The sequence below is a fragment of the Muntiacus reevesi genome, chromosome 14 (genome assembly GCF_963930625.1).
Source record: "Muntiacus reevesi chromosome 14, mMunRee1.1, whole genome shotgun sequence".
NCBI lineage: Eukaryota > Metazoa > Chordata > Mammalia > Artiodactyla > Cervidae > Muntiacus > Muntiacus reevesi.
In genome coordinates, this window is record NC_089262.1 from 10,273,589 (window position 1) to 10,300,285 (window position 26,697).

Consider the following 26,697-nt stretch of genomic DNA (forward strand, 5'->3'; position numbering starts at 1 on the left):
TCATGAATGAACTAATTTCTAGTTCATTAAGAACTGCTAATTATGACTGACTCAATGGACATGAGTTGGGGTAAACTCCAGGAGTTGGTGATGGACAGGGAGGCCTGGTGTGCTGCAGTCCATGGGGTTGCAACGAGTTGGACACGACTGAGTGACAAGTGAACGGAACTGAATTATGAGCTAGTATTAAAATTTATTATTTTTAAGAAACGGTGATTGAAACGATCATTGGTTTCTTTCCTTCATCTGTTAATACAGTGATTGTTGGCTGGTCCCTTCTGTGGGTCCTCAGATCCACCCCTCCACCTTCCTGGCTCTGTCCTGTCCCCCTGGCCCTGCGGGCAGTTTTCTGTGCTTCTGTAACAGCAGGCTTCTTTCCACCAGGGTTCGGACAGGAGGCCCATGCAGGAGGCTGGATGGGAGGAGGGAGGAGGCATAGCATCATCTCCCTTCCTCTAGCCTCCCACAGCCTCCCTGCCAGCTGCTGCGCCTCCTCCTTGGCTCTAAGAGCTGCGGGATGGGCCTCTCCTTCTGCGAAGTCCAAGCCTTGGGCTCTGGCATTGCATCCCACTATCTCTCAAGGCCACAGTTTGTCAATCTAAACAGTTCTGACATTTGGGGGCCAATTAATTCTTTGTTGTGGGAGCTGTCCTATGCATTGTAGAATGGTTAGCAGCATCCCTGGCCTCCACGTACTAGACAGTAGCAGCAACCACACCCAGTCATGACAAAGGTTATTAGTTGCTCCTTGGGAGAGGAAGCCACACAGTCCGAGTGGGAAGCACTGTTCTAGGCTAATGGGAGTCATGCTTCCTGAGGTTGGACTCTGAGTTTTCTCTGCCTCCTTATTACACTTGTCAGTTTTTCTCTCAACTAACGTAACTAGTCTCCAATATTAAATTCTCTCTGCTGTAAATGTTGAAGTAAATAAAACAAACTTCTATTACTAAATCATACTTGGATTCTTAGGAATGAATATAGTATGTATATTCATAATAACTGACTTTTACCTGCCTTCATTTTATTCTGTTGCTTTTTTTTTCTAATTTCTTGAGATGAACACTTAGCTCATTAATTAGCAATTATTTTCTTTTCTGATATATGCAATGAATGCTGAAAGCTGGTCTCCATGTGCTACACTAAGTACATTCTTTGAGACTTGCTATTTGCTGTTTTAATTGGCATTCATTATACTTTCTAAAATTCATCATAATGTCTTGAAGTTAACTTTTAAAAATAACTTTGAGGACTTCCCTGGTGATCTGGTGGTTAAGAATCTACCCGCCAATGCAGGGACACAGGTTCGATCCCTAGTCCAGGAAGATCCCACATGCCACGGGGCACCTAAGCCCATGCATCACAACTACTAAAACTTGCACACTCTAGGGCCCTCGGGCTGCAAATACTGAGCTCAGTGCTGCAATTATTGAGGCCCACACACCCCTCAAGTCCATGCTCTGCAAGAAGAGAAGCCACCACAATAAGAACCTGCACACTACAACAAAAAGTAGCCCCCACTTGTGGCAAATGGAGAAAGCCCATGAGTAGCAATGAAGACCCAGTACAGACAAAAATTTTAAAAAATAAAATAAACAAAAATTTATTAAAACTTTGTATTATCACTATAAACCCAGCATATAATAAGTCATATTTAACTTGCAAATGAAGTATTTTTCAAAAGATAAGGAAATAATTCTTAAACTGGATTACCAACACTTGAGTATGTTTGCAGATAATCTGCAATAATTAAGGTATTTATTGTTGAGAAGCTTTTATTTCCTTATTACTGCTCAACCCACAGCTGGAAACTAAGAGATCTGAAAATAAAAAAAAACTCTTTTAATAATATCATCATCATTATCCTCATCAATATCATTATCATCATATTGTTTGCAAATATCACTGACCTTAGGACAAAGACTTAAGAGAATCAAATGTGAAGGACTAACGCCTTATTTTACTCAGGAAGAAGTGCTATAGTAGAAAGGGAAAAAAAATACAACTTCAAGTTAAAAACATGCAATTCTATAAGACTATATATAGACCCACCTGATATGGGAAAGCCTGTGAGCACCAAAAGCAGCATGCAAAATTTTAAGACTTTCTGTTATGACAGAATCAAATAAATGAATCTTGCATATAAGCAAAGAAATGCAAAAAACAATTATCTTCTATTCAAGCTCTCTACTTCTGAAAGTGTTTTCTACAATAGCTTAACAATGTTACACACACACAGAGGCATACACAAAGGAACAGAAATTTTGGAGGCAATCAGACATCTACTAAAAAACGTGATTTTGTTTTTCCTGAATTGCTTTTCATTTCATGAAAAACTACATAAATGTGTATTAACACGCATATTACAACAGAGTTATATTAAAAGACAACTCTATTATAGATATTGCACATTTTCCTGACTCTTCCCTGAAGAATTTCTTCTCAGTTCTTTTTCTGCTCTCTCCTCACCATGATGGCTTGTAAAAGTTTGCTCACTTGACACCACGATGAGCTCCCCAGTGAACAGGTCACGACAGGCTTGGGAGGAACACAAGAAATAAACAGCACCTGTTCTGCTCTTAACTTCCATCTTTAGGGTGGATCAAAGCTTGGGGAAAAAAAAAAAAAAAAAAAAAAAAAACAGCGGAAGCAATTGATGGACAGTGTTCTATCACCCAAGCGCTCAAACTGAGCACAATGACATGAGAAAACCCTACAGCTTGTAGAGCTGCCAAAGTGACTAGAAGCTATTTCTAGAACCCAGAGCTGAAGTTTGCAGCTTAAGATCCATTGACCATGAAATTCAGTGTCTGACTCTTTGGGGGGGGATCATTACTGAGGAACAGTCTTGTCGGTTTCCCGCCTGTGAGCTTCAGCTCAGCCTGGACGCTCCCCTCCCCAGATTTCCTCGGATCCCCACAGGGAACACCGCACAGGGAACACCGGGCTCCGGAGAGCAGGAAGCCCCACGTGGCCAAGGCAGCATCACCTCTGCAAGGTGCGAGGAGAGAGGGGGCCGCCTCCGGGGAGCTCCGCGGAAGCACGGACTGGCCTGGAGGTCTCAAATTAATAACATTTTTCAGTCCTATGTCCACAATTACACTGCAAGCTTTTCCCAGTGCTCTTCAAGGCCTCCTCCTCGCTCTTTGATGGCCTCGGCCAGCTCCAGCCGCCCCGCACGCTGAGAACAGCCTGCCGAGCAGCCTGCGGTTTCCATGGAGACGGTGCCGGCACAGACAGGGAGGGTGGGGCGGACGCCAAGCGGAGCAGTGGAACCTGACCGGCACCACCGCCTCCGAGCTCCTCCCGACAGTCGCCTCGGCGACAGGGACAGGAAGGAAGGCAGGGGAAATGCCAGGGCAGACAACAAACTGAGACGAAAAAGAGAGACACTTCAGATTGGCAAGCGTCTCTAGACAGGATGCACTGTTTCTACAAAACAAAATGGAAAAATCAGGCCCTCGAGTTTATTTAAAAAATGGTATAGATGCACGCATATGCACCTGTGGGTATATATAGGAAAAGTTTGATCTGCCTTTTCCCAACGTCCAGCAAACAGCATTTCTAGAACAGTTAATTTTCATGGAAATAATTGAAAAACAGCAAGAGGGTTTTGGAGTGTGCTACCATTTTATTTGAGCACGTTATCATAATATTTATTCCCCATCAAGATTCACGCCCTAGTCTGTGCCATTAATGATACTTTGATATTCATCATCTCCTACTTTTCTGAAATCCTTGGTTTCTATTTTATGTTCAGGAATTCGGAAGCAAGATTTGTTTCACTAATAAAAACTGTAGGCTCACAAAGACTAACTCCCAAAGCTAAAGTATATGTACGCTGTTTAACTCTCATTCAAGGATTCCACCAACAGTTCTTTTTTCTATGGTGTGTTTAGGGGTCCTCACCAGTATCCTGGTACATCCTCTGGGTGTATGGTAGGACTGGGCTTCCCTGTCCCTTTAAATTTAAGCATAGCCACATAATTTGCTCTGGCCAATGGAATAGGATTGAGTGATATAATGTTCCATTTCCCTTTCCCTTCCTCAAAGATCATGGAAGAAGAGGTGAAGATGTGGGAGCCACTGGCCTGAGTCCCAGAGTAACAAGGATTATCCAAGTCACCATTCCCACTTTTCACCAACGCATGCTGCGGATGAACCAACTTTTACTTTTCTAAGCAGCAGACATCTGGAGATTCTTTGTTAAAGCTGCCATAATCAAGCTTATCCTAAAGGATACACAACCTCTCCACTCAATAATCGTACTTTTATTGTATGAAGTGCCCACAGAATTACCACAGATTCTTTCTTAGATGACTGAAATACACCCTAACCCTAGTACTTGAATGCTCCATAGTGAACAGAAAACAAACTCTGTAGCAGTTCACTCTGGGCTGAGGTTAAGACTAAAAGACTTTTATTAGCAGAAGAAAGAAGCATGGAAGATAATGATGATGAACAATTAGTAAACCAAGAAGGCCTTCTACCACAAGTAAGGTATGACAGTATATGATGGTGCTGGTTTAGTTGCTAAGTCATGTCAGACTCTTACGACCCTGGACTGTAGCCCACCAGGCTCCTGTGTAATATAGGATGTCACAGACAAGAATATTGGAGTGGGTTGCCATTTCCTTCTCCAAGGGGGTCTACCTGACCCAGGAATCGAACTTCCATCTCCTGCATGGCAGGTGGATTTTTTACAACTGAGCCACCAAGGATTCCCTTGTGACAGTGTTCAACATACAATAATGACTCAACAAGTTTTATTATTATTAATGTTAAAGTCAGAAAACTGCAGGTCCTTGTTGTGTCCAAAAGATTCTATGTGGGTAGGTCTGGATGAATTTCAAAAAACCAACAACAATTTTTTATTTTTAGTATAAATGTGTCCCGTGCAATATTTAAGATGTATTTACACTGAACCAAAAAAAAAGGAAAAAACCTACTATTTATGTGCAATTCAAATTTAATTAGGTGCTTTTTTATTTGCTAAGTGTAGCAATGCTAACCATAGACATATCCTGGGAATTTCATAGGTTGTGTTAAGAGGGGTACTAGTGAGGCAGGAAATGATATCAATGCTCTTTGTGTCTATAAAAGGCACACACTAAATCAAATATATTAAGTGAGAAATTTTAAAGATTTTGAGTTTTCCATATCTTATGACTGTCAGCCATCTCTTAACAAAAAAAAAACTTTCTTTTATATTGTTTTGTTTGTAATTTTGAGAAATTATTTCCCCATCATCTTAACCATAAATCCAAGAAGTGATTTATTATTTAATAATTAAGGAAGCAATTTCAATAACAGTGCTAAAATATCAGGACACAGTCCAAGCATTTATTAAAATCAAATGAAATCTCCTTTCCTTTACTGAGATCTTTAAAAACTTTGAGCAGCATCTTAAAAATAGTGTTAAAAATCAGAATTAAAAGATAAATAACCTTTAAACTTTTAGGATAGTTTTAGGTTTCCAGAAAAATTACAAAGATAGTGCAGAGAATTCCCATGTACCCCACACCAAATTTCCCTTATCCCAAACATCTTATACATTAGTATGATACACTTGTTACAATTAACTGAAGAAGTAGTACTGATACATTGTTATTAACTAAAGTCTAAACTTTCTCAAATTTAATTTCCCCCTAATATCCTTTTATTATTTCAGCATCCAGGACAATAAGCTACATTTAGCCCAAATCTCTCAGAGTTCCTCTTAGTTCTGAAAGTTTCTCAGATGACCTTCAATGCTCTGAATCAGATATTTTGAGATTTGGCAGATATTTTTGCCATGGTTAGACTGGGGCTAGAGGTTTCTGGGAGGAAGTCACAAAAATCAACTGCTGTTTTCAACATATATCAAGGTACAAACTAGACTTTTTTCATTGATAACTTTTATGAACTGCTCACTCAGATTCTTGGGAGTTAAATTATATGTTAATACCTGAGCATTACCAACATATGCAGCCTGAACACTCGGACAAGAGCTTCAACTCAGGAGCTTCAATTATATAAATGAATGGTATTCTAATAAGGATTCGAACATGATACAGAATGATCATATGGCATCTGAAAGTGCAAAAACAAGAAGGCATTGAAACGCAGAAAAGTCTCATGCAAATATTAGAAGGGGACTTTTATGTGCCCATTAAACACATCCTATGTAGCTTAAAGACCAAACGCACAACCTTACATAAGAGCGAGGCTGAAAAACCAGGAGAGACAGAATCACTGATGAGGATAAGCAGAGTAGCTGTCTTTATGCAGAGTGGCAGCATAAAGCTCAACCTCCAAAGCCAAACATGTCAGCTGACAGTTCTTTAAGATCCTCAGGGACTTAGGCTAATTCTTTCTAGCCTGGCCCACCTTAAGCCAATCAATGGTTTCCCCCCATGACCTAAGAGCTGGCACATCTCCCTTAGTACTTTAAAGCACAAGAGAATTGGAACCTCTTGTCATTAATTCAGCCAGTGGTGAATCTGAAGGGGAAAACAGTATGTTATTTTGCAGTTACTAATTAGCTCTTCAATGAATAAGATTAATGATAAGGTTTAAACTGCCATTTTCATAGGTCAGATACAGTTTTTTGTTTTTAGTTGCTAGGTTGTGTAGGACTTATTTGTGACCCCATGGACTGTAGCATGTGAGGCTCCTCTGTCCATGGAATTTCCCAGGCAAAAATAGTGGAGTGGGTTGCCATTTCCTTCTCCATGGCATCTTCTTGACTCAGGGATCAAACCCATGTCTCCTGCTCTGCAGGTGGGTTCTTTACCGTTAGAGCCACCCAAATACAGCTGCATGTCAACAAATTCATGTGGTCCTACTTTATACTCTCAACAATCTAGCTATGGAAGGCTAGATCTGTATTTTCCAAATTCCCCAAAGGACTCTTAAATAAATACCTTTGTGAGTTATGTACCACCCTTGGTAAAGAATCTGCCGAAAAAACCATTTCCCTCTTTATATAAGACTCAACACCAAATGTGGAAATTCTTAGACAGCATGTTCAGTGTCAACAGGACTGTTAGCAGTGTGAGAAGGGGCCAGACAGCCTTCTACAAAGCTCATGAGGTGACTGGCATCTGAGCATGCACACAGATGACACATTTTCAATTACAAAACCCCAAAATGTTCTCCAAGACTAAACTGTGTCAGTGATTTTAAGACATGACTTACAGACAGATTCAAAAGCTACAGATTCAGAAACATGTAGCCAATACAAGGCTCCAAGAGAGAAACAACATAACCCAAATTATCACTTGAGTGGGCAGCAACAATTTAAACATCAAAAGGAACTGCCTTAAAACACTCCTGTTATGTAAGAGGAACTTACCCACCTGAGTACACTTGTTCTATAGCTTCAAGCACTTTCTCTGTGCAGGTGTTACATTTCGGAGTCATAATTTGACTAATGGCATAGTTAATTTAAGGGTTTCCCAGGTGGCTTAGTGGTAAAGGATATGCATGCAAGGCAGGAGACTCGAGTTTGATCCCTGGCTCCAACAGACCCCTGGAGAAGGAAATGGCAACCACTCCAGTATTATTGCCTGGAAAATCCATGGACAGAGGAGCCTGGCAGGTTATAGTCCATGGCGGTCTCAAAAGAATCGGACGAGACTTAGTGACTAAACAGCAATAACAACAGCTAACTTAAAGAGGAGATTTTGAGATAGCAGAGTCCATACTCTAGGAAAGTATATAGAAGCAAATGCTTCTTTGTTAATGATAACTCTGAGATAACTTCCTGTATGAAATGAAATAAAAGTAAATATGAAATTACTAAAATACCACTCCTAGAGTCACATAAAATGGTTTGTGATATTTTATGCAGCATTTTTTAAAAAATGCTTATACCTAACACATTAATATTTTCTTATAAATCAAAATTTCCAACATATATATTCAAGGCCTTTTGCCAAGATTGACATGCAAACAATTTTACAGTAATTTAAACCCACTCCAGTACTCTTGCCTGGGAAATCCCATGAACAGAAGAGTCTGGCAAGCTACAGTTCATGAGGTTGCAAAAGAGGTAGACACAACTTAACCACTAAACAATAACAACAACAACAAAAAATGCTCTATTTTTCTTTTGGTTGACAATATCCCAAATCACAGATGGTATCTTCAATTTAATTACAATGTAAAATGTAATATAAGTTTACCTTAAGAAAATAAATCTTGTTGTTGCTGTTGTTCAGTCGGCTAACTCCTATCTGACTCTTTGTGATCTCATGGACTGAACTCCTGTCTGACTGTGATCTCATGGACTATAGCCCGCCAGGCCCCTCTGTTCTACACTATCTCCCAGAGTTTGCTCTCAAACAAATCTACATCTGATAATTTTATATGGTATTTATTCCCAACTTTCCCATTATGTGCTATACTTGCTCATGTCTTGCTCAAAGAATATCCTGGAAGCTCTCCTCTAAGTCAACATTTCCCTGTTTTGAGATGATGGCTTTTGTTCCATGAAAACATAAACTCTACTTTTTGTTCTAAAAGTAAGTTACATATCCTCCTGCAGCAAAATTCCTGACATTTTTGTATTCCATTTACTGTGAGATTAGTTAGTGTTAGTGGGTCAGTCATGTCCAGCTCTTTTGTGACCCCATGGACTGTAGCCCACCAGTCTCCTCTGTCCATGTATTCTCCAGGCAAGACTATTGGAGTGGGTTGCCATTTCCTTCTCCAGGTGATCTTCCTGACCCACAGATCGAACCCAGGTTTCCTGTATTTCAGGTGGATTCTTTACCATCTGAGCTACCAGGGAAGACCACCTGCCTTTAGAAAACAACCTTGAGGATGCCAGGAAATCAGATGACAGCAGACTAGTCAGGCAAATGCATTACATTAGATCTGCACGTGGAAATGCAGAAGCTCTTACTAATCATCACACTGACCTCTGACCTCCATTCAGAAATAGATTAGCTGTCTTCTGTCTTATCATCCTCTTTCAACATATATCTGTGATGTAATGATTATTATATATTAAAATTTTATTCTACATAAGATATCTACTTAAAAGTCAGGCATGCATTAATGCTTCTACGTTCCTATTTATACCACATCAGACCAACTTTCACAGAACTTGCATTCTAATGGGATTAGAGAGAAAAATGAACTTGCATACCAATAAACAGATCAGATGATTTTTGGTTCTCATACATGTTGTGAAGAAGATCAAACAGGGTAATTGTTAGCAGAGAAATCGAGAGGGGATCTGCTTGAGCCAAATGATCAGGAAAGGCAGAAAGAAGGCCAAAGCAACTACAACCTAACAAACAAAGGGGAGAAGCAGGGAGGTGAGATAAGACAGGAAGACATTGGATGGTTTTCTATTTGCCACTGCCAGGGTTATAAGCAAATGCAAGATGTGAGTGAATTTAAGGGGACCCTCAGGCTGTGGTGGGGATTACAAGCTGCCCAGAAGCAGAGGAAAGGCAGGGTGGCTATCTAGAGGCTTCCTGCCAAAATTCTAGTGGACTTGGATTATCATGATAAGAAGTGAGAGGTTCAACCAAGATAAGAAGCATCCATGCAGTTTTGAAAAATACATATAAGAAGAACTCTCGTATACAGAAATGTGTCTCTAAGTAGTCTATCCAGCATATTATTCAACATGTCACATTCTATATATTTTCTAAATCAAAGTAAAACATTTAAAGGTTACAGAAGAATAAAATACCTTAAAGAATGACTCACAGTATCAACCAGTCATTCTTATTTATTGAGGGACTAACTCAATACCAAACACCCCAAATCTGCCTTCCTCAACACTGAAGCCTTGCTGCTTTTTCCCTGTGGCTTCTATTATGGATGGGATGTTTGTATCCTCCCAAAATGCATACCTTGACACCCTAACCCCTAATGTGATGCTATTTAGAGATGGGGCCTTTGGAAGTTAACCAGGGTCAGATGAGGTCAGGAGGATGGGGTCCTTGTGAGGGAATTAGTGGCCTTATAAGAAGTGAAGAAAGAGACATGCTCGCACCAAGAGAAGACCATATGAAGACCCAGAAGGAAGGCAGCTGTCTGCAAGTCAGGAACAGAGTCCTCACCAGGAACTGAGTCAGCTGCACCTGGACCGTGAACTTCTCAGGCTCCAGAACTACAATAAATACATGTGTGTTGTTTTAGAAATCAGACACCTCATCTGTGGTATTTTGTAGCAGCAGCCTGAGCAGACTAAGACAGTCTCATACAATATGCTTTCATCTACTGAAGTCCTTTCCAGGTCACACTGCACTATCAAAAGAGACATGCCACTGCACATGTGCTCCCTGCCTTCTGTGATTGACGGGACATGTGTGATCTCACTGTTGAATGGGGTAAAAGTCATGCCACTTTGCAAGGTACTCAATTATCTACTCAGTGCTATGAAGGAATCTACAGATCAGTGTTCTACCATCTTCTCCTGGTGATCTGCAAACAGTTTCACAAGTTCCTCCGACATCATGACATTCTCTGTAACATCACACATCTGCACATCCCAACACCTGAAATCTCACTCTACACCTGCATTTTTAGCTTTATATGTATGTGTAGCTTAGCTTCTTCATACGATGATGGCGAACTTTTCCACATGCAGCTATCACTGCACAGTATTGAGTACCACATGGATATACTGGGATGACTCATCTGCCTGGACTGGCCTTCTCATTCATTGAAATGAATGTAGAGACAGCCTTATCCTTTGCCAAATTCTCCATGATAACCATCTTCAAAAGGACATATATACCCCATATTTACTGCAACACTTTTTACAAAAACCACAACATTGAAAAGCAACCAAAATGCATATCAACAGATGAATGAGCAAAGAAGATGTGAGATATATATATATACATATGTTGGAATATTGATCAGTCATGAAAAGGAATGAAATTGGGTCATTTGCAGTGATGTGGATGGACACAGAGAATGTCATAGAGAGTGAGGTAAGTCAGAAAGAGAAAATCAAATATCATATACTAACACATATATGGAATCTAGAAAAAATGGCACAGATGAATATATATGTGGGGTAGGGATAGAGATGCAGATGCAGAGAATGGACATGTGGACACAGGGTGGGAGGGGAGGGTGGGATGAACTGGGAGTGTAGCGCTGACATATATATACCACCATGTGTAAAACAGACAGCTAGTAGGAGGCTGTATGGAATAAGATGCTCAGCTCTGTACTCTGTGAGGACCGAGAGGGTGGGATGGGAGCGGGTGGGAGGGAGGCTCAAGAGAAATGGAATAGATGCAAGCTTATAGCAGATTCACTTTGTTGTAGAGCAGAAACCAACACACTATAAAGCAATCATACTCCAATAATAAAATAAAATGTTAAAAAAGATACATTAGCAGTAAACATGCAGGTAACAATCATCCACATATGAGCTCCAAGAAATAAGGAACAAAATTCTCCCTGACAGTCCGCAAAGCAACTCATTCTGAAAAGTAAGAAGACAAGAGGTACCAGACCCAGCTAGGGAAACACAACATTAAGACAGTGACAGAAACTGTGCAACTAGCTCTGAGTTTAAGAGCATCTTCTTTGTATCAGAGCTGAAAAACTCATCCAGCCACCAGACCCTCAACCTGCCACATCTCAAGTAACTAAAATGATCATTAACTGCAGGTAACAGCATGTATATTTAAATGCAGATTAAAAAAAAAAAACAATCATCTGAAGAGCTTCCGAGCCTAAGCGAAAATGACAAAATCTATTATCAATTCAAAAATCTGTTATGTCGCTCCCAAAATTCTTATCCTCCCTTTCAAAAGATGAAATATAGAAAAGCAACGGTAATGACTAACATGCCATAAAACTTAAAGGAATAACTGCTTCTATTTCCTCCCACATTCTGTTCCACTCAAGACAGCACTTTATCAGGCTGTCCTCCAGTTCTCCCCCTTGCAGGTCTGTACCACCTCCCATTCTGTAGGCATAACTGCTATTATAAAACACATCATTTGTCAGGCTACCAGGGAGCCACATAAACTCTTATTGTGACACTGTGTAAACATAAAGTAGTTATGCTTAGCACTGAAACATCTTGAGTCCTAGTAAAAATTAGTGCATTCTGGCAGGGCTTCCCAGGTGGCTGAGTGGTTAAAAAAAAAAAAAATCCACCTGCCAAGCAGGAGATGTGGGTTCAATCCTTGGGTTGGAAGATCCCCCGGAGGAGGAAATGGCAACCCACTCCATATCCTTGCCTGAAGAATGCCATGGACAGAGGAGCCTCGCGGGCTACAGTCCATGGACTGTAGCAAAGAGTCAGACATGACTGAGTGACTGAATAACAAGGAGAACCGGCACATAGGAGGAAGGAAGGGGGAGATTTCAGAGGGGTGATGGAAGCCAGCAGCACTGCCCCCTGAGTTTGAAATCCAGGTTTGAACAGGACAGAAGCAGCCACTCTGCAACTAGAGAAAATGCCTGAACTACTGGGATGCATGCGTGCTCAGTCGCTTGAGTCAAGTATGACTCTTTGCAACCCTATGGACTGTTAGCTCACCAGGCTCCTCTGCCCACGGGATTCTCCAGGCAAGAACACTGCAGTGGGTTGCCATGCCCTCCTCCGGGGGATCTTCCCAACCCAGGGATTGAACCCGTGTCTCCTGCATCTTCTGCACTGCAGGCGGATTCTTTACCACTGAGCCACCGGGAAAGACCAAGCTACTGGAGAGGGGCACATTACTTGACCCTTGGAGGAGCATGTTGCCTGCCACTATTTATAACTTTTACTCCTTCAAAACTCACATTCAGTCCAGTTTGTTGACTGAATGGTTTAACCAGTGAACAACTGACCAGCCCATTAAAAAAAAGCTATGTTGCCAGAGGTAGCTTAAGCTGCCTGCTCCTTCTCACTTAAAATGCCCACAGTACTTCGCAGATGTTAGCAAGTTCCCACCCCATGTATCAGAGCTCTCCAGGACATACTGTCTTGTGTGTCCACAGTCTGCATGTGTACAAGAAGATGAGACGTCACCAAGTGTCAATTTCCCCCAGTCACTCTCTTGGTCCATCCTCTCACACTCTGCTTCTTTCTAAGGTTCATGGGTAAAAGCAAAAAGCACCTCATAATTTGTCTCAACTGCTGAAACAGGAAATATGTAATCACTATACAATTTATCAGGATATTCCAGATGGTGCTAGTGGTAAAGAACCTGCCTGCCAATGCAAGAGATATAAGAGACACAGGTTCAATTCCTGGGGTCAGCAAGATCCTCTAGAGAAGGAAATGGCAACCCACTCCAGTATTCTTGCCTGGAGAATCCCACAGACAAGAGAAGCCTGGCAGGCTACAGTTCATGGGATCACAAAGAGTCGGACATGACTGAAGTGACTCCGCACACACATACAATTAATCACACAGCCTTCTCTTAGCTGCAGAAAGACTTTAGATTTATGAGGGGGAGGAAAAAAGGATCATACCTGAGACTGCTAAAAGCAGCAAGCCAAACCATAATTAGCATCTCCTCTTGTACACCTAAAACTTTGCTACTCACTAAGAAATGTTCTCAATGATGCATATTAACTCCCCTTCCTTCAAAAGTCATATAAGAATAGGGAGCAAATTAAAGGGTTTTTTTTGCTATAACTTACACATGATTTCTTCCTATTGGCAGGCTACAGTTACAGTGATAAGAATTCTGTGAAATTTTGTTCCAAGTATTTAAGGAAATATGCTCAAAAAATGGAAGCCAGCTATGGTTCACACTTCTAAAACTGTTCTGATAAAGCCTTCCAGGCGCCAGACTCGGCAGCCCACCAGGAGTGAAAATAATATTCTGGGGACATTTCTACAGACTTCAATCTCTGAGGAACAATAGGGCTTCATTTGATTTCCCTTTTAAGCAGCAAGTATCTGTGCAAAAAAGAAAAAAAAGTAGAGGGAAAAATTTTTTGAGCCAATTTGGTATAACATATAATTTCTGAAGTGCTATAAAGAAAGAACAGGAATTACTTCCACTGATGGATAAAGGAGAACTCTTCCTTTAGGCAATACCCACTGACATGAAATGTGTCTTTACAACCATCAGAGCACTGGGCATTTTATAACACTATTAGTAATGGAGGTCAGAGACTTAGTCTGAAAACACAAGAAAATCTTCTGATTTCAATTCATGAAAATTAAAAAAAAAAAAAAAAGATCATCCTATTTTGGAAGCACATCAAAAGTTCCAGGGAATATATTTTATACTTGAATGCTTGTTATGATTCAGCCTCCCAAGGCATTTTCATATGAATTATCATCCCACATTCACAAAAGCCCTGTGAATTTTGATCCCAATGAGAAGAAGACAAAATAGGCACAGACGCGCAAGATCAAAACAGAAAGCTAGTACCAGGCATGACTTGGATGCCAAAACTCAGAACTCTAATCCAGCATCCCCTCTAGAGCGCCACAGGGCGGGGTACCCCAAGCAAACCAAACACTAACAAATCTTAGTTTACAAATCATTTTAAATGATGAGAACAAAAGTGTGCATATAGTTCACTATAATTAGCAGAGTGTTTACAATGTGCCAACTACTGTCCTAGGATTTCAGAATCAGTGATAAAAAGGGACTGATGATTATCAATACGGAGTGGGAGTGGGGAGAAACATGGTCCTATATGACAGCGGTCCCCAACCTTGTAGGCAGCAGGGACTGGTTTTGTGGAAGACAACTCCTCCTAGGGTTGAGGGGGTTTGGTTTCAGGATGATCCTCATAAAGAGATCATAACCAACATCCCTTGCGTGTGGAATTCACAACAGGGTTTGCACTCCTATGAGAATCTAATGCCTCTGCTGATTGGATAGGATGTGGAGCTCAAGCGGTAATGCAAGTGATGGGGAGCAGCTGGACATACAGATGAAGCTTCATGCACTTATGCGCCGCTCACCCCCAGCTGTACCGAACAGGCCAAGAGTCGGTACCGGGGTCGGGGACCCCTGCTCTATGATTAGGTGTACTGTATATAGCACATGTAAATATATATGTACTTGAGCATATGATTACTAAATTACTAAAGTGATTGAAGTTCAGTAATATATGAGGTTCTCTGCTATGTATTTTAAATCCATACTCTTAATTTGCCCACACAACAATCTGAAGACACAGGAAGTACCATGTCCCTCCATCAACCATGACACTCAGTGATAACTTATCCACTCATTAAAAAATGGAAAAGTTGAGCTAAGAACTCCATCTTGTTGAGATACAACTATTCATCTATTTTCTCCTTGTGTTCCACTGGCGTCTTCACTACTGAGACACGAAGCAGAGAACAGAATGTTTCCGTAAGAAATTCTTTCTAAGAAACGGGGATATACTGAATGATGCTTTAAAAATAACAGTTCAAAAAGTGAGGGAAAAACTGATAAAACATAGCAAAGCATAATATTATTACTATGACAAGTAACACAAATCAGGAACAAGACAAATAGAACAACTGAGAAATGTGCAGAAGATACAAAAAGATAATTCACCAAAGAATTAGGAGTGTGTCATAAATGCATATATTACTTAACTTCAGCCTGAAATTCAACAAGAAGCAAGTTAACCCCAAGAAAACATGATATTTCCTTTGTTTAACTGGAAATTGTTATTTAAAAGTTTTTTAAATTATAATATCCAGTGCTATTGGAGAAATTGACACACTCCTGCCTTGCCTGAAGAAATATAAATTACAGAACCTTTATGGAGGACAATGTGATAAAATGTATCAACAACCCTGAAAACATCCAGTTCTAGGAAAGTAATCTAGAGAAAATGACCTGATGAAAACTATGTAGCTTTAATTATAGCACCACATATACCACCCTAAAATGAAAATGCCATCAACCTCCAAAACCGGCAAGTTATTTAACACACTGATGTTATATAAAGGTATGGAAAACAGACACTAAAAATATGAGAAACACTGTCTTGTATGTTAAAAGGTAACAAAACAGAGTATGAGAAATCTTCTAAATTTCAAAATGTATATAGGTTAGCATTTCTGCTAAAAATACACTCATTTTGGTGGCTTGATATCATGAATGAACTTTAGCTTCTTTGAATCAATCCTCTAATAAGCATGCCTTTTTTTTGAAAACAGAAAATAATAAAAAGCATTATTTGAAAAAAGAAAAATATTTCACTAATGTGCTGCAGAGTCCTCAAGAAGACAGCTTGCTAAAATTATTAATACTCAATACATCTCTCAAAGTTAAAAGCAGGGAAAATCTAGGCGTGGCACTGATTAGAATATGTGCAATATACACTCCATGAATGAGGAACCCTGTTAACTTTAAATGAGGTTCACTAATAAATTATGTTCTCTGCTATGCATTTTAAGTCCATCCTCTTAATTTGTCCACACAACAACTGGAAGACGCAGGAATTACTGCTTCCCCCCTCCATCAACTATGACACTCAGTGGTAACTTATTCACTCACTAAAAAATGGAAAAGGAGAGTGAAGAACTTGTCTTGTTGAGATACAACTATTAAGCTATTCAGCTAAGTAACGAAACTTATCCCAAAGCCAATAGATAATATTTATTGCAAAAATTTAAGGGCACAACTTTTTGTCTGTGTAGTGATGTATTATATTACCAAGCCATATTTGGTGGAGAGATAATATGTAAAGAACGAAACACTTGAAAGTCTGCCATAAATACTATGTTTTTGTGTTTGTATGGCTATGTGAGTGAGTATGTATACAGTTTTTTGCCTTGATTTTCTTCTTAACCTTCAGGACAATGAATACTGCCCACATAATCAACTTTTCTTTGAAAAGACAACTCACAGCTACATAATATTCTTTTGGATAACGGTGCCACAGCATACCTATACATCTACTATGCGTTTAACATTACAATAAGCCCCCTACATACAAATATTGAGGTTGCAAACTTTTAAAGACGCAAGTGTGCCTGCCAGCCCCCATATGCCAACTACTGTACCACTGCTGTTCAGTCGCTCAGTCGTGTCCGTCTCTTTGCGACCCCAGGACTGCAGCACGCCAGGCCCCCCTGTCCTGCACCATCTCCCGGAGTTTGCTCAAACCCATGTCCAATGAGTCAGTGACGCCATCTAACCATCTCATCCTCTGTTATCCCCTATCCTCCTGCCTTCAGTCTTTACCAGCATCAGTATCTTTTCTAATGAGTCGACTCTTCTCATTAGGGGGTCAAAGTATTGAGCTTCAGCTTCAGCATCAGTCCTTCCAATGAATATTCAGGATTAATTTCCTTTAGGATTGACTGGTTGGATCTCCGTGCAGTCCAAGGGACTCTCAAGAGTCTTCTCCAACACCACAGTTCAAAAGCATCAATTATTCAGTACTCAGCCTTCTTTATGGTCCAACTCTTCAATCCATACATGACTACTGGAAAACCATAACTTTGACTATATGGACCTTTGTCAGCAAAGTAATAGTGCATGGTATTACTGTACTTTTCAAGGTACTGTAAGATTTAAAATGTTTTCTTTACTTTTTTTATGTACATACTATTTTTGTAAAAAGTATTATAAACCTACTACAGTACAGATTAGCAATAGGGCCTTTCTTCCCTGATGGCTCAGTTATAAAGAATCCGCCTGCTGATCCAGGAGACATGGGCTCAGTCCCTGGATCGGGAAGATCCCCTGGAAAAGGAAATGGCAAACCACTCCAAAATTCTTGCCTGGGAAATCCCATGGACAGAGGAGCCTGGCAGGCTACAGTCCATGGGGTCGCAAGAGAGTCATGCATGACTTAGCGACTGAATAACAACCATCAGTATACAGCTGGCTGTGTTAGTTGGGTACCTAGGCTAACTGCTGAACTTGGGAACACGCTCTCAGAACGGAACTCATCTGCATGTAAGAGACCCACTGTATATTCTTTTCCAACTCAACTCAAGTCAGTCTGATCCACATACTACAAGCCCCGGTCTTCCTGCACCACCTTCAGTGTCCTGGGTAAATGCGACATGATTCCTACTATCTCTGAGACTGTCTACATGATACTGATCTCACCTGTCTGCCTTTCAGGAGGATTCCTCCACCTCCTCATACAATGACTCCAAAAATACCATTTCAGCCACCAGTGAGGAATGTGTTAGAGACAAGAGGCTGAATCTCAGCTCTTTTATATTTGGAAGACTTGGTTTCCTGCCAAAGAAATTGCTCTTCCTGGAAATTAAATTATTCTGTGTTACTGAAGGTAATGACCGCTATGTTACTCTAATGTTTGAAAGTCCAAATAAAATATTTGAGAGAGAAGAATAAAATGTACTTTAAGAAGTGAGCCTTTTTTTTTTTTTTTAGTTTGAGTAGTCATGCTTGGAGTCAAGTCAAATATCATGTCTATTTGGAAATTCAGTTTTTTCTTCTTTCTTGATGGTGTCCGTTATTGTTCTTATTCAAAGTTAAAACATGAAACAACAGCCAAACTCTAATTATCTACACTGAGGTAGAAAATGCTGTGAGTAATAGCAAGCATGGGTCATCATTTATACACCCTTTGGGAAGTCAGATTTTTGACACTGTCCTTTTTATGCCCAATTTGCATCACTTACAAGACCATCCAATTACTGGCAGTCCAAGTCTAGCATGGGGAGTAGGGAAAAAGCGAGTTATTTTTAAGTTGGAAATACATAAGTCAGCTGAATTTTACCGACCATACTCTCTATAAATAAGCCAGGGTATTGGACGTCCCCCCTGGTAATTCCTGATACTGTGTCAAAATACCATCATATACTTAAAGAACTCAACCACCAAGCAAAATATCGCTAAAGATACTACACCAAGAATTCTACAACTAGAGTTCTTTATAAACCATGTCAATAAAGCAAATGCAATTTTGTATGTGATATTTCCTTCCAGGTGAAGGGAACTTAATTAATGTAACATTTCCAGTCTCTCCCTAGCCCTTGGCTTTCTCTGTCTCTGAAGAATAAAGGAAATGGCTTGGCCAGCTTCTTCTTTTCTTCCTCTGGAGAACTCCCTACCTGCAGAGAGCAAGGCTTGGTCTCTAGAATTCAAAGCCACCTCTGTCCCTGTGGAAGGCAGGAGGGAAAGCCAAATTCCTGGGCCGTTATTCAGCATCACACCAACCTATAACTAATCAAAATGGATATTTCCCTCCATGGTGGCCACCCCTTTATCCCTTTTTCTTTCCCACATCCCAACTTTTTTTCAGAATCAGAGAGGGCTGGAGAGGAGGGCTGATATTTATTGGGTTCCTTAGAGATACCACCAATCCACATTTCTACACATTTTATCATCTGATGTAAACGCATACCTTTCTGTGATTTATGTTGTTGCATATTTAAGGGAGAAAAGATTACAATAAGCATCATAAGACTATGGAGATGCTTCTAAACCAAAAGATTTAGAACATGTGTACAAAATGCATTCTTCTTAATAAATATAGATTGAATCAAGTGTCTAATGACAGCTGTGAAAATGACACCTATTAAGCAAAACATGTTACTAATGAAAAATCTCTAGTCCTCATCTGTGAAGGATAAATGTAATAACTAACTTTGATGATAGAATTAACTGTTCCCCACCATCTAACGCTGTAAACTAAATATCCCATTTTAATGCATTCCATATCATTCAAAATTCATAGAAATTTTGATACTTAGAGTAACTTAACCAAACATAATTGGCTCACCCACTTACTTTGACCCAAAAACCAGAAAGGTCTTTTACGAAAACATGAATTTCACTCTGGTAACTTATAATTGGCAGTTCCCACAACAATACATAAATTTGAACACAAACACCTACATTTTTTGTCAAAATGTTTCTCTGACTGAAGATGATTTAGTCTCCTATTACACAGGTCACATTCTGTAACAAATTCTAAGATTCACCCAAGTGTTATTATCATAAGGATTATGTTGAAGGTATCCGTTCTCCCTCACAGGAGCTGGACAGAATCAAACCCAAAGGAGTTCAAACCTTCACTAAAGCAACCAAGAGTGCAAGGACAAGGGAAAATGTCCATTTATCATCAAAAAGGTACCAATGGACACACACTTTCCCCGCCCCCCAAGAACGTGACTGCAATTGCAGGTGGGGTGGGTCTTCTCTTTGTGTAACAAATTTAGCCATTTATGTTTCCTTTTTCTTTGTCACAGTGATGTTATGATGGGATTTATGCTCTGTGGTTCTAAACAGAGCGGTGCTTAATATTTGACCTCGCAGAGAGCGACACTTATTAAACTGTCTATAATATTCCTGGTACAATGTTAATCTTTGTAGAAAATTTGATTTTAATCAGGTGAATAGGATAATGTTAACAGAGTGTCAAAATTCTGCAATTTCTGACTGAGAATCTTTTTAAATTAAATTAAGATTGGAATCTTTTTAAGTAATGGTGCTAGGGGATATCATTTGCTTCCCTTTTAGCTTAACCATTATATATTTTGATATGTAAAGGACTGGCACATTGTAGAGTAGAAAACTTCTATTTTAAATGCAAATCTACATAATAAAGCAATAATACAAAAATAGTAGAGGGAGAACGTATCTAACAGTTTTTGTTAGAGAGGGTCATGGCTTTTATATCACAATATATAAATGTATTATTACATAATAAATGTACATAATACTATATGATAATTATAAAAAATTGCATAAATGTATTACGTGTTATAAATACATAAGTACTCATCTTAATATGGAGATACTTATCTTTTATATTTATACAAATATTTATAAGCCACTTACACACTTATTTCACCCTGAGACTAGCTCTTTGAGATTTCTTGCCTTATTTTACTTCTTTTAAATTAAAACATACTAAGATATTATATATTATTACTAATTATACTCCCCATGCTGGACATTTCATTCTCATGACTCAGTTATTTCGCTTGTTTAATTATTTAATGTAGTATATACTTATGTATAGGACCCATTTTACAGTTGAAAAACTAAGCTAAAAATTGAGAATCACATGAATGGCCAAGGACACACAGCTTAACAGAGACAGAGCCGGGATCCCTCCAAAACCAGTGCCCTCACCTTTGCAAAACAGCATTATACTATGATAAAAATTCCAATATCATACATAGATATATTAAAATATGAAATGTGCATATCTGTTATAGGCCAAAACCCAACCTCTTCTCTAGAAATATATTTCTGATCTGAGACAACAATTAATGGAATAATAAGTTTCAATACATGTAACACATTTCACAGATAACTATTCAAGAATCTTACCACGGGACACGGCTGAGTATTTGCCTAAGATGGAAAGCTTCTAGGGAGCACTGGTTCACTTATTTAGTCATTATTTGCAATTTGCCAAAAATTAATTGATACAGAGTATAACTTCAATATCTTAATAGAGCTAAGACTTCCTACAAATCAATTAACCATGACACAGAGCTTGAAATTACACTCAGCTGCTATGTGATCAAAAGATAAACAACTGTAGGTGTCAAAACTATACGTTTTTGTTATGAGTCTTAACATTTTTCATGGACATAAAGCACAGTATGATAAAACATTTCTCTGAGTTTCCTGGGCTGGAGGTACTGTTTATGAATATAATTGGGTTCATTAAAGCCAACCAAGCAGTTTATTAATCAGTAAGCTAGACTGGCACAGAATGTGATAGAAATTCTTTATCTATGATATGTTTAATATTTTATATTAATACAAAAGCTATTGATTTGACATATAATACAATAAACTTGAAGCCAGCAACAAGTATAAGGAACTATTCTCACTCAAATCCATATGTTCCTTATCATAAAGCTATCAAAGTACCATAGTCCTAAGCATACCTTCGCAATATGGGCCATGAAAACCATCATGGATAGCAACTGAAGAATTTGTCAGGAAAACCATCATGGATATCAGCTGAAGAATTTGTCTTGAAGGTGTGTTTCAGCCAGCAAAGACCCATTGTACTACACCTTGGATGGAAGTACTAGATTTAAAAAGACCTGCTGGTCTTCTGAACTGTAGGTATTGAAGTTAGGTACTCTCAACTATATGTCATCTTTTATTAATAAAAATAAAAATCTTTACAAAAATAAAAACTTTCAAGTGTCTATTTAAAATCCTAGCATAACCAATCCCCCACTAAATAAATTAAAATAAAGGTAACACAGAGAAACAACTGTAGGTGAGTACTCATATCTTCTAGGGTAAATCATCAGAAAAAGAGAAAAAAAAAAAACAAAACACTTTTGGCAGTTAAAAATGGCAACAGTTCCTGTTTTAGTTCAACTAACTTGTTACAACCAGATATAGTGAGCCAGACAAACCATACCTCACTTTATGGAGAAACAAATTATAATAAATTACTTTAAATGTAACTTTAGTATTTTCTTACATAAAGACAACCTGATGAAACTACTCTGGAGAATTCAACAATTTCACTTAAATGCATACCGTATAAAAGAAAACTTTGAAAAAGTACAACAGAAACTGCCAAGTTCTACCACATTGTCAGAAGTCCTTAGTATTCACTTGTACGCCAAAAGTAATGTTATATTTGAGAATACTACAACTTCATTTTTAATTGTAAAGGCCATCATGTGATACTATCCTGAAAAGTGATTTAACAAAATTATAAATCACAATTTCAACTAATATCATCAGAATTCCATTTTTTTCTCTGATGAATTATTTCAGTGACAGAAAAAGAAACCGACTTGTGTTCTAATTGTGAACGACGTGAAGTTGCTGGAGATACTGTAATTTGACAGTGCATGACTATTATTTCAAACAATGAAAACATTAGTGACATCTCTAATGATTAAGCTCCACAACGACGCAAACATACACCAAATTAAATAACTCCTTTCCACAAGGCTATGACAATTTTATTAGAGCAACGACCTCCTGTACTCCCTACAATTGCCATTCAATCAAGTACTATCGTTTGCAACCCACAATATAACATAAGACTCACGCATCCAATACATGCAGTTTTACCCACACCCATAAGCTGCTCTCCTTGAACGCACGGAGGCACAGAGTCATCTCTACTAGTCCTTTAGGAATCATGTTTAAAGCTGAAAAACAAGATTCAAAAGGAAAGTGAAAGGAGAGACATGAATGTGTACTTCATCGACTGCTTCATTTTGCAAGAAATTTGATATGAAAACAATGCAACAAGCACAAGAGTGTGCTTGAAGTGCTCTTGGAAAGTTCTCTGAATGTGAATAAGGTGAAACTAAAGCAATATTGGTTAAAAAAAAAACACACAAACACACTGGAGTCACAAAGATCTTGCTAGTCTTTCTGTGATGCTGAGATATGTTAGCTGTGTAATCACAGGTCTCCTAAATTTCAGCATCTAACCCCAAATGCAATCATTTTCATTCATATCCTGAGATCATGAAACCTACAGACCAGTGAGAATGCCACTGAATGCTCTCCCCAAAACATTAAAAATGGATCCTGCATGTGGCAAAGAGATTTCACGGTGCTTTAAGAGCATCGAGTCCATATTAGAGGATGTCTGCCTTTATCTGTCGTACTTCTTATAGAGCCAGCTCCCCAAACCAGACACAGGTGCACTCCTGTAATTCGATATGAGTCATATCCACCACTTTTTCCATGGGATTTTAAAAGTGGCGCAGCTCTAAAGCCTCTCAGTCCTGCAGGTGAAGTACTAACAGCGAAGAGATGAACTGAACTACCCTAAGTAGCTGATGGTAGTTTAAAGCTGCTGATGGAAGTGTGCACAATGAGGTAACTCTTAGGTAGTTTGAACACCTCCCTATTTAAGTCGTTGCAGAAAATTGCAAGCATCTCAAATATTCGTCACCTAGTTCCCAAAAGTGAAGACAGATACAGATCAGGCCTGATACCACGGTTAGGAGGCAACGCTTCTCTAAACCAACATATCCTCTTGGTAACATCGGGCATGAATGTTAAAAACATCTTTCAGAGCCGAAGCGAAGCAAACCAGTTCGGGGGGAGGGGAGGACCAACCGTGGAATAACAACGTGCCCCTCTTTTCCCTCACACTCTTCCCTATCCCCAACATTTGCAGGGAAAACACAACTTTAGGCATTTTCAGAAGTAACTATTCATGGTGGAAACCACACACACACCCCAAAACCTCTCAGACTGTTTTCCTACCACACAGACCAGGGAAGCTGCACCATGTCTCTAGCGACTTAATTCCGAACGTAGTGGCTGGAACCAGCTGAGCAGCCATCGATGGAAATACATTACACACCAGAATGAGAGGAAGGTCGGCGAACAAGGAAAGCATCTGCGCTTTCGGCCATTGATTACCGATCACCCAAATATCGCCTCGCAGCCTCCCACCCACATGCACAGCGTTCCGAACCTGGGTTTCAGGCGGCGCTTCCCGGAGCTTCGCTATCTATTGTCAGGACGCAGAAGCCCCCGAAACCTGGGAATCGAGCTGAAAGCGCTGCCTCTGAAACAGCTAAATATAGACGCAAGGGGCTCTGGGTCTGGCAAGCAGCGGGAGACGGGAGAAACAGCCATGGACGCATATGACTAAGTATTTCCATTCTGTGTTAGCCAAACATCGTAATGACATTGAACATAAGGGCAAAAGATTGGAGGGGAGTCCTCCCCACCCCCACCCGTCTTCTCCCGTATATTAGGGACGTCATGAATGCCACGGGTAGGTTTGGGAGGGTGGCGGGGAGCAGTATTGTTGGTGTTGCCCTATATACGCCTCCTCCGGGGGAGATGGGTGGCGGGGAGGGGAGCACGCAGAGAAGCCACTCGGTAACCGCTCCGAGAAAGGCACTAACCCCGGCCCCCCGTTCCAGGCTCGGCCGCCTTCCGAGCGAGGGGACCCGGCGCGATCGCGGTCCTCCCCCGGCCAGGAGCCGCCGACGAACAACCCCCACCGGCGGCGAGGAGGAGCACGACGCCGAGCGGGATGCGCCTGGCCCCATTCGCCCGGCCAAGGCAACTCACCGAACGGCGCGGCGCCGGATTGCCTCCTCGCGAACATGCACCCGCCGCCAGCGACAGCTCCTCAGTCCGGGGAGAGGCGTGCGCGCCGCCGCCCGGCTTCAGGGCAAGGTCCTGACCTTGCTCAACTGCAGCATCTTCCGCTTTTGTTGTCTGAGCGCGGCCGCGGGACAAGTGATGCCGGCGGGGAGCAGGGGCGAGCGCCGCGGGGGAGAGGCGGCTCCCCGACGCGAGTGCGCTGCGCCCGGCCCGGCGGCCCCTCCGAGCGCAGCGCGCGCAGCGCCCCCTGCCCGGCTCCGCGGGCTCCGCGGGCTCGGGGCTCCTGCGGGCTCCCGCGGGCTGCTGCGGGCTCCTGCGGGCTCCGGGCGCCGCCGGCCGGGCCGGGAGAGCCGCAGCCGCCGCCGCGCCCGCCGCTCCGCTCGGCCGGTTGCCGCCGCGGGCGCGAGCCTGGGGCCGCCGCGGCGCCCGGCGCCGAGCGCTCCCGTGCTGCGCCCCGCGCGCGGCCCGCGCCACCTGTGCCGCCGCCGCCGCCGCCGAGGGCGAGGCTCCTCCCGCGGCGCGCGGCAGCCTCAGCCTCCACCTATGCCTCCGCGGCCGGCTCGGGCGCCCGGCTCGTGAGGCAGCGTCCGCCCCGCCGCCCGGACCTGCCCCGGGTGCCGAGCATGCCCAGTGCCGCCGCCGGAGCGCCGCGCTTTGCCGTGCGCATTCCACTTCTGGTTTTCGCGGCAGCAGCGGGGGAGAGGGGAGGAGGCCGCGGGTTGGGAGACGGCCGAGCATCCTTGGGAACGCACACCCCGGCCCTCAGGTGGGTGGATGCTCGCGAACCCGGCGAAAGCTGGAAGGGACTCGAGGAAGGCCTGGAACCCCGGGTCGGACCGATGCTCAAAGGTTCCTTCATGTACGTGCAACATGCTGACAGTTTATTGTGTGGCAGATGTCAGCGTGCAAAACAAAGAGCGGGGATGGAAGGGGCGCTAAGGGGGCAGGTGTGTGCGTTGGGGCCGGCGGCAGGCTGACTGTGCCTGAGCTGGGTGGAGATGGAGACTCTCAAATCCTGTGGTTCTAGAGCAATCATGGCCAGGACAGCCACCTCCGAGCTCCCCACGGCGTCTGTCCCATCTTCCCGTCACTTCCACTGCTTCGATGAAACATGCTGATCGCGGGTGGAGAGACTGTCCTTAAATGAAATCCCTTTGATTTGGAACCTGGAATGTATGTAACTTCCTGCTAGAAAGACTTGCCTAGTCTGGAACTTGAATAGATCGCAATGCTGAACTCCCCTCCTCCCTCCTCTTCCGTCAGCTCCCCCGCTTCTTTCTTCCAACTTCGGCACTTCGGCCCCCCGCCCCGCCACCTCCCAGGCTAAGATGAAAACCCTTACCCGTTCTTCCCCCAAAGTTTCCCTATACCCCCTGCATCGTTCTCGTCATTTTCAGGTTCTTTTTCTGTCACCTCCTGGTTTGACAGCTGCTTGACTCCTTGGGGACTTCTCTCTGCCTCTCTTGCTGTGAAATACAGCAAGTAGAAATCACCGCAGTGAACAGTGAAAGTCTTGTTAGAAAACAAGACCCTTGACTTGTGCCCAGGAGGTCCTCTGGGCCTTCACCTGCGTCCTCACTTTCAAAAGTCATGACTGGACTCAGCCCTATTGCAATTACAAGACAGACAGGCACAGCGCACCGGGCCCGGGGACCAGGGAAACGCGCTTCCTAATAATGCCACAGCGCACCATCCCTGACCCTGTGGATCTCAGATGGACTGTGGTTATGAGCTTCTCCACTCTCCCCCTTCCCGGCGCTGG

The 26,697-nt window shown here is 41.6% G+C and overlaps 1 protein-coding gene across 1 annotated transcript in view; it reads right to left on the bottom strand.

Moving 5' to 3' along the window:
* The window catches only part of CTNND2 (catenin delta 2), a 1,077,052-nt gene extending 1,052,058 nt beyond the window's left edge, over window positions 1-24,994 (bottom strand). Inside the window, exon 1 of the mRNA XM_065905365.1 lies at window positions 24,900-24,994. Coding sequence (XP_065761437.1) covers window positions 24,900-24,936 — 37 coding nt within the window. The 5' untranslated portion in view covers window positions 24,937-24,994. The remainder of the gene's footprint in view (window positions 1-24,899) is intronic.
* Window positions 24,995-26,697: the final 1,703 nt, after the last annotated feature.